The sequence below is a fragment of the Phragmites australis genome, chromosome 5 (genome assembly GCF_958298935.1).
Source record: "Phragmites australis chromosome 5, lpPhrAust1.1, whole genome shotgun sequence".
Classification (NCBI taxonomy): domain Eukaryota; kingdom Viridiplantae; phylum Streptophyta; class Magnoliopsida; order Poales; family Poaceae; genus Phragmites; species Phragmites australis.
Genome location: NC_084925.1, coordinates 24,095,332 through 24,105,041, shown reverse-complemented (window position 1 = coordinate 24,105,041; position 9,710 = coordinate 24,095,332). Strand labels below are relative to the sequence as shown.

General features: G+C 43.5%; 1 protein-coding gene across 1 annotated transcript; it reads right to left on the bottom strand.

The window, feature by feature from the left end:
• Positions 1–4,059: 4,059 nt before the first annotated feature.
• Positions 4,060–7,619, bottom strand: LOC133918980 (uncharacterized). Its single transcript, XM_062363156.1, has 2 exons — positions 7,290–7,619; positions 4,060–6,775 (listed from the first exon to the last, which is right to left on the bottom strand). The coding sequence occupies exon 2, from the start codon at positions 6,640–6,642 to the stop codon at positions 4,486–4,488; it is 2,157 nt and encodes a 718-aa protein (XP_062219140.1). The 5' UTR covers positions 6,643–6,775; positions 7,290–7,619; the 3' UTR covers positions 4,060–4,485.
• Between the last annotated feature and the right edge of the window lie 2,091 nt (positions 7,620–9,710).

Sequence of the window (9,710 nt, the reverse complement as noted above, 5' to 3'; positions counted from 1 at the left end):
CCTCATCCTTGCCTTCATGTGTTGGTTTTGATCTTGCTTGCTTGTGAGAGAAAGGTTTTTGGTGTCGGATGAGGAAAAAGCTTTCACCCTCATGTTTATTGTCATCTCATGGGCAGTGATCTTGCCAAGCACTTGACTTGGAGTCATCTTCTTGATGTCATTGTTGTTATAGATGATGGAGACTATCAACTCGTAATTTGGAAGAAGAGCTTGAAGTATAATTCTCACCACTTGATTATCTTTAATTTGCATCAAACCTAACCCATTGATCTCATTAACAAGAATGTTCAAATGAGAATACATATCATTAGCACTTTCATGGGGTAGTTGCTTAATATCATTGAGCTTAGTAACAAGCACATGATATTTCTCATTGCGCATATTTTTTGTGCCTTCATGTATTTCAATAAGACTAATCTAAATATCATGTGCATTGGTGAGAAAATAAACACAATTAAAAGCATCAACACATATAGGTGATAAAAGGATACTCTTGACCAATGCATCTAATTGCCTCTCCTTGTTGGTGATGCGAAATCTCATCCCTTCCTCGATGATTGTCCAAACATCCAACCCTTAGTCTTACAAATAACAAGTTATTAGAATTTTTCACCAATGAAAACTTGTGTCATCAAAAAGTGGAGCACTATAATAATTCATCCCAACCCCAAACGTCACAACTCACTAGGTAGTGAAGTCTAACCAATCACAATGAGACTAAGGCTCAAATGCCACTTGAATTGGCAAAATCTTGTGAAATGTGTGAAGCTCTAATACAAATTGTAAAGGTAGATATGAGCCCTAGCTCTGATACCAATTGAAGGATCAATGACGTCCTAAGAGGTGGTGAATAAGGACACTTAGAACGTTTTCGGGTCCAAAAATAACACAAGATAAACCTATATTAATTTCTATCTAAATATGCTCTAGGTTTATTTAGTGTGTCTACTCTACCGGTCAAAGCACTTGCAACACAAAGGATATGCTCCAAATCGACACTCGGTTACGGCTCTTGAGCCACCAAGTCACAAAGATAAGGCCTCCACCCAAATAAGCCACCAAGGCAAGGTCTCATCACTAGCCTCTCTTCCAGTTCCTTGCCGTTGTGATCACGTTGGAGCTTAAGCCACTAAGGCAAGGGTCTCCACGTCCCCGCACAAAGTTGGAGGGTCAACAAGCTTGCCGGCATGTCACTAAGACTCCAAGGTGTCGGCGTACCACTTGGTACAAAGTTGGATTACTCCTTGATTTACTCTCTAGGCAGCAATTACCTAGCAACACTCTCTCTAGACATATAAGCACTAATCACCCACTAATGTTGTGCTTAATTACCTTGGATAATCACTTTAACTACTTTGATGGCTTGAATGTCTTCTCAAGTGTACATGAACTTCTCTGGACTCCAGTAGCATGCCACACCTTCAAATTACTGAGTGGAGGGATATTTATATCCTCAAACCCGCGCACTAGCCGTTAACCCAATGGCTTAGAAAACGTTGTTAACACCGGATATCCGGTGAGTATACTCTCATAAACTAGCCGTTGAAACCCCACTCAAGCCTTTATGAACACCGGACACTCTGGTGTATACTTCATCTCCATCACCGGACAATCTGGTGAGTTATCCCGAGCCATCCGAGCCTTTACTTCTTCTCTGTGTAAATTGCTCTGGTGAAAGTATCCGGTGCACATCACTTCATTACCAGACTATACGGTGAGTTGACTTCAGCCAACTGAGCCAATGCAACCCTCTCTGGAAATAATGCTTCGGTGTGTATAGCCTTCATCACTGGACCATCCGATGCATTGAACTTCATTCTGCCTCTTTGCACTGTTCATTATCCAGTGTGTGCAACACATTGATCACCTGACCATCCGGCGCTTTGATCTTCAACTTCAATGGCTGCAACCTTCTCTGAACAAAATGCTTAGGTGTGTATCTTCTCTGATCACCGGACCTTCCGGCGAGGTCTTCAGGCCTCTCTCCCCTTTATCAAATATGCTCTGGTAAGTTTAACACCTAGAGCACCGGACCATCCGGTGAGACAAATCTTCCTGGGATTTCTCCAATTCAGTTCAACTTTGTCCCAGTTGTGGTGGCTTCTTCATGTATTGTATCCATGAGATCTACTAATATATATTCTTGACAAACATATTAGTCCCATTAACTATGTTGTCATTAATCATCAAAATCATAATCAAGGCCTAATAGGGCCATTTTTGCTACATTGTTGGGCAGGATCGTTGATGCATGTCAGGCCAAGTGAGGGGTTTGACGGGTTCATCGACGCGGCTGACGCTAGTGTCGATGTGTGGGCGGAGATTGAGCGCGAGGATGGCGTGAGAGGATGCGCGATCCTCGGTGCCATAGGGAGAACGCGAGCACCGTGGTGGCGGCGATAGGGACGACGTCGAAGCAGATGTTGTGCTTGGCTTCGATGCGGTGGAGGCCATGTGAGAGGAAGGAGGATAGGTGGCGATGTTAGGAGCCCAAGCTTGACCTCATCTAAGTTTGAGGTAGGGATGGGGTCTAGGATTTGGAGTGGGAAGGCTGATGCGGTGGTTCCATTTAACCAAAAAAAATTGGCTGATGTGGTGGGACGAGCGAGTGGTTGGCAAGGAAGGAGGAGTGCAGAGGCAAGCGATGGCGAAGGGAAGATAGCTATGTGACAGAATCGGGAACGGATGTAGGGGATCAGAGCGTCGAGCAACAAATCGGCGCGCGAGGACGAATGCAGGATGAAACAGTGTGGACAGGAAGATCTACCTTCTTTTGAAGCAGTCTCATCATATTACCGAACTAAACAAAAATAGGAGTAGTTTCGAGTGTTCCAGGTTCCCCGCATCTTCCCCGTCCTGGGTCTTGGCCCAGCGGATGTGTAGAATTTTGAAAAGAAGCTTGTTTGGTTGACTACATCCATTGTTACAGCCTGGTTCGACGAGTGCAAATATATAGCCTCATACTGCCCCGGAGCTTCACTCCGTAACCTGGCTCAACGGATACAGGCTCTGCATCCGCTCATACACGTGGGTCCACTTATCAGTATCACAAAATTATATTTATACTAGTAACCAATCATAATATCAACTCTTATATCCACTCATGCGGCCTTAAATTTAGTTTTTCTAGACAGATATAAACAACCAAACACTATTATTTTCAACAAATATAATTTTACTCAACCTACTTAAACGATGTTTACAACATCTCGTCTAGAGAACCAAACACGACCTTCATGTATCCATCCACAGGCCAAAATACCTTGATTTAGATCAGGAAAAAAAGGAGAGATTGGAAATGAGATCATCCAATAAATTCAATACTATTTGACATCACCATGACAGCCACAACTTTTGTACACCACTCCATATGCATTGGAACCAGGACAGAGACTTCATTGGCCTAAATCGACGTTGGTATTTTGCCAAACTAAATTTGTTGCAGATAAAAAAATGAACCCAGGGCTTCTCTCCTGTAGAGAACAATACGGACATTTTGTAATGTTCACTGTTTGATAACAATGTAGAGAATATACATAACAGTTTCACACAGTTTTTTACACAGTTTTTTTTAATAGAAAGCTTTATTAAATCTCATCGTTACATCAAATTAATATAACCGCACCAGACACATCCCATGCTTTACATATTAAAGATGCAGACATCCAAAATACAAAACACACCAAATGCGCTAAGACAAAAACAAAGAATAGCCGAACAGTTTCACATAGTTAAAGTGCAGAACAACGTAAACTGATGCAAATGATCATTCCTACCATACTCCATAAAAAAAACAGGGTAGAAAGTACCATCATAATCAGTACTCCAGATCCTTACAATCACTCAAAAAAATATTATCAACACAAAGATAAAATGACAAGATGAAAGCATGATTAACCTCTGAGCATTACAGGCCACATGTAAGATTTGATTTGCACATCATTCTTAGACAAGGGTAAAAGGGAGCGAGTAACTGCCACCACAGAAAGACATACCGCAGTAACAATCTGAATGTTCAATCAAAATCACCGAACACAACAATTTTTTATGACAGTGCTATGGATCAAGGAAAATACAACATAATAAGTAAATGAGAAGACAGTGCGGATACATAGGAAAGTCTGGCAGCAGTCTCAAACTACGCTCTTACTTTAACTAACATCGTATCGTAGCAAGTCATGAGGCCTGCCATCATTTGAGAATTGGCCTCATCATAATAAGTGACATCCCGATAATCTTTTACTCTATGCAACAACGGCATTACAATAAAATCAAGTGTTAGAAATGCCTAAATAAGTAATAATAGTCAAGTCTTCAATAATAACTATTTTCCCTTGCAGCATAGTCCTCGGCATCACCTTGAAGTTAGATGACAGAACAAGGCTAGTGAGCCATGCTGACTGGTCATGTTCAGTGAAGTGCATATTGACACTGCACCCATGCTTAGCTAGTAACTGCAAGTTCGGAGGCCACAGAAGTTGAGTTCTACTCGGCAATTCCATGCGCGGCATCTTCCTTAACATCCGTAATAACCTTAAGAAGGTCAACTGGAGTTGCAGCAGGGTCCAATTCATGGCAGCCTTTTGGAGACTTATCGCCTTCTTCCCCAGTGAGCAGCCGAGAAGGAACCCTATGTGAGAAGCGAAAAAGCTCTTCCTTTGGTATTCTTCTGATCACATCAGGGCCAGTGTGCCTGTGGAAGATGGCTTTGAAACCAGCTACCTTCAGCAGTGGGATGACAGTCACACCTTGCTCTTCAGTGAAGTCATCAATCACTTCTACTACCTCATACTTGTATACCACATCATCAGGTGTAAGCTCATTCCAATCAGGAGACCAGTTCCGGTACAAAGCCCACGTATCACCTTTCTGTGGTGTAATCTTGATAATTCCCCGAGGACCTTTACTCCAGCTAACTCTGTGGGAAAAAATGTTTACTGTTTCAGTAATCTGGTATCTTCCAACCCTAAAATCACCACATGTCTTTGTGAAACCTGATGCGATCCAGCTTATTGGAGCCAGTTCACTGTTGGACTTAGAATTGAGGAAGCTCATACGGATTCTGAAAGGTTTCATTGAAATAACTTTCTGCACCATTGCATACAGACGAGGCATGCCATCTTCACTGTCGTATGTAGCCCATACCTGATCATTGCCAAAAGCTCTTTCTGTGCGATCTTTATCAAAATCATGGAAATCTGGGTCTGGGACATCGATGGACACAGGTACACGTTTCTGTTCCGGATTCTTTTCATCAGTTGCAAGAATTTCAACATCAGCATCTTTTGAGTTGTATATCTTGCATTTGTTGATTCTATTATCAGAGAGGATACCATTAACCTTTAAATTGTTGTCAACATGCTTTTGTTTTCTTTCTGCTTTAAACTGGGTAGATGTTGAAATATTCAAAACTTGTAATTTTTCCCGAACTGCTGCCTTGGCTTTTTCAAGAAGAAGACCTCGGGTGTCAAGTTGGAAGATCTCCCTCAAGACATTAGCTTTTCTTCCACTTACTGCAGATCTAAACTTCTCCCCTGATGTACAATTAACCCTTCCTGTATCAGCAATCACAGTAGTATCTGCAGTGGCAGCCACAGTCTCCCCATTACAGTCCACGGATGCATAACAATTATTAATATTGCGCCTCCTGTTTGAATGCCGTCCACGCCTTGATGGATACTCATTGCCACTAGGAAAATAATTGTATATGTAGTTCTCCTCATGTTTTCTTTTTGATTTCTCCAAGGCCTGTGTACTGTAAGCATTAGCAGCAGCATCTGTTGTCTTGGGGTACTGACTGAACTGGAAACTTTGGTTATTGTAGGACTCATAAGTATTCTCTTGTTGGTATGCTCCATGTCCTGTGCCTGGAATGCTTGAGGTCCTGCTCGCTGAGTTATACGAATGATCAACAGTATTGTGGTTCTTCTGCTGCTGTGGCTTGGTTGTCCAGGAAAACGAAGAAGTGGTTCCATTGCAGGGATATCCAGTTTCTACAGCCATGAATGCATGGTGACAGTTTGGGCAAAGAAGGTTGTGATTCAGATAAATTCTCAAGTACTCATACTGCATCCGACAGCGGTTGCATGATGTCCAGAATGTGTCCACCCCCGCAGGACGAGTAGTAGCCTCAGCTACTGCAGAGGTGGCTGCGGCACTTTTCCGAGCTCGCTTATTTGCCTTCTTATCATAAGTATACAAACCGTTGGCCCCATTCACGACGGGATGATCTCTCCTCTTCTGATCATAGAGCATCTTCCTGCTCTTGTCAGACAACACACTCCACGCCTCTGAGATAAGTTTGAAGGCAGCCTCTGCACCAACCGACTTGTTCTTGTCTGGGTGCAACTGGAGAGCTAGTTTTCTGTACTGTTTCTTCACCTCCTCCTCATCGGCATAGGCATTGAGAGACATTATGCGGTACCAGTCGCTCTCCCCACCAGTCTTTGACTCAGAAGCAAGGTGAACCTCAAGTGTCGAGACCATCTGAGATATGCCATCAAGTGATGGGCATAAGTTATGCGCCTTGATTGCTGACCTCCAGGCACCCTTGATGTTACCCGCATGGAACTTGCGCTCTGCTGCATCCCTTGCTTTGAGGGCTTCGTGCATCATGTCTCGGGGATTTGGCTCGGCACTCATTTTCACCTTCTGATGAACAGTCAGTTGGTCTTGAGCAGGAGCAAAAGAGCCCAAGACCAACCACCATGCAAGAACTTAATACACTCCTTGCATAATCTAAATCCAGAAGTCATGCGACTTTCCACACCACAACCTGCATGAAATATGACAGTGTCAGGAATATCCAGAAGTCATGCGACTTTCCGCACCACAACATGCATAGGCTGTTATCGAGCATCAGCTGCTAAAATTTGCACCAAAATGGGACTTGCAAAACAGGAGCAGCAGAGCACCTAGAATCCCAAACTTTCCTTCACCAAAGATCCAAACTTTCCATCACGAAACCACAAAATATCAAATCTAACGCTCATAACCAGCTCACACCACGACAGGAGGAGCAAAATAGCTAGAATCCCAAATCAACGCAAGGCACCCTCCACCCTCCAATCCAGCTCGAATCGAGCCAAGAAATCTAGTGATCTGAGTGATCCGCACCTCGGAACACCAATTAAGCATAAATTTGATCCTCAAAACCCGAAAAAAATGGAGGGTTCCAAGAAATCGCCTCAAACCCTAGGTGCCTAGATCTGGCGCTACACAACACGGCCAGCTGCGAAACGTAGCTCGATCGGAAGCTAAGAACGAGAGGAATCGAATCTAGGAAGTACCTGTGCCAATTTGTCAGAGGAGGTGCGCGAATTCGGGAGGACTCGAAGCCACGAGCGCTCCAAATTGTATATTCCCCCAAATTTATTTGGGGGCTTCAAATACAGGCCTTTTTTTTCTTTTTTTGCTCAAACTTTCACTCAAACTCCCCCAAAAAATAATTGATACCAGTGGGTACTTGTAGGAAAAAGTAGGTCACTTGCAGAGTGAAAAAAAAAATTCAAACAGTTTTGCTGCCCTGCAAGTTTGGAACTTTGCCCCTATTTGATGCCACAAATTAATTTTGTATGGCGGCTCATACTTAACTAGCACAGGGGCTTCGCTGTCATTTCATCCATGAACAAAGTGCACTATTAAAGCAAAGCAAATTCAGATGCTGAAAGTAGCCTATTTAATTTAAGAACTTAATTATTGGCTGGAGTTTCTGCTGTTATCACTTACTACTATCAGAGGGCAGCGCATGTGAAAGTGGCCATAAATACCCCTGGTGGGCCCCACAGCACACCCAGAATACATCACTTTTGCATACGAGCGTACGTATACAGCACTTTATTCGGTGTACTCGAGGGAACTTATTTACGGAGTAGCATACCAGAGTGGTAACCCCACAAGGGGGGCATTTCTGCCATTTCACATCACAGCCTTAGGGGTTAAAATCACAACCACTGAAACAGGAAGGAAAAATCTCTCTGAGATACGTACGGCTGTGTGCTTGAGCGTACGCGTGCCAGAAAACCTCTTTGCACGTGTGGGACCCATCTGCCATGTTTCCCTAGTACCCTCCTCCTCTACATCACCATTGACCAGCAAACTTTTTTTCCCTGTGTGTTTCTGTACTGTCATGCAAAAGAGAAATGCAAACCCTAATGCCATGATTAGTTCCGTTGTTATTATGACAAAGATTTGTCATTACAGTGGATGTCTGTGTTCACCGTTCAGGAGCAAGCAAGCAAGGCATTTTAAGCAAGCGACTGGAAAATAGGTCCAGGTGCATTAGGGGCTCCAAGCCTGGAACTGAGCTGCATGCATGCACGCACGCTGTGGAGTGTGGACTTCCATTTATTGAGCAGATCGTGCATGCATCTGCTCTTGTTTGGGCAGCAGCTGAGATGGCAGCTGAATGTTCAGAGTAGATTCTCTCGGCCAGTCGGCCTGAAGATACATTCAGATCTCGATCTGCAGTCTGCAAGTGAGTCTTACCACTGAAGATCACAGTTGGAATCCAGTGCGAGTCCCAGAAGTTGCCTAGTGTAATGTAGGATGGCAGGTGTTTAGAGTTTAGAAGCTGATCGAGGTTTCTCTTGCATGTTCTTGCACTCGCAGTAAACAGAAGCTGATCTTGCAGTAGTAATGTTATCTTGATAGGCGTGGATGTGATGTTCAAGTGTTCAGGAGTTGTGAATGATGTGGATAACTGAGCGTGCCGCATCTTTTCATGTCTTAATCTTTCAGTTCCACGATCCTGGAACTTCAGAGTTGAGACCGTGGAACACTCAAAAAGGGAAACACATGCAGAGCCTGGAGTTCTCGATGCAATCAAGGGGCAATTAAGAATGTTGTTCGAGCTCCATCCAGTTGCAGGATATATTAGTCTTTGAGCAGTACATCCATCGGTGCTAAGAAGAAGCTAAGGCAGAGAGAAATGAGTTACCACCGGTGCTAGGGGATATAGGTATGGATGCTAAGGCTAGAATGCATGGTATCAATGCTAAGGTTTGTTACTGATGATAAACTTTATTTTAGTAACAAAATTAAATATTTTAAATCACTTTAGCACCTAATAGGTGCTAAGAGATATAACACAAGTAGCTAAGGAAGAGGTGAAGCTAGCTAACTACCTTTAGCGTCTAATAGAGGTAGTAACGGATGTACATGCTAAAAGAAAAAGAAGTTTTTTTAAGGACGGTAAGAGTATTGTCAATTTTTTTATAAAAGAAGAGAATTAATCTAGTTTATAAAGAAATCGAACTCAAACCTCACAATTGCATGGTTTTAAAGAAAACCGGCGGACAATCCCGAGACAATAATACGGCCTCACTCCACAGGCGACGCTCTCACCAACAGCACAAACCAAACAACAAACATGACCAATAACTCAACTCGCGCGCTAACCAACTAAACACCCACACAACTTGGTCAGCGAAGCCCTTACTCCTACGCCGAACCTCTCAGACACATAAGTCGGTAGCACGTCGCTTCGGAGGAGTGCGCATTGGACCAAGACTCTGTCGTGAAGCACCATGCTGAAGTAAGAGCCACCGTGAAGCAGGAACTTAGAGGCGAATCTACAAAAGAAGCTAGCGAAAACGACCCCGAACAACACAACGACGCTCACAATACACAGCACAACCAACAAACAACCGTGCCCAACCTAACTCAACTCACGCACCAAAACTAACACCCTGAGAAACAAATCGGCGGAG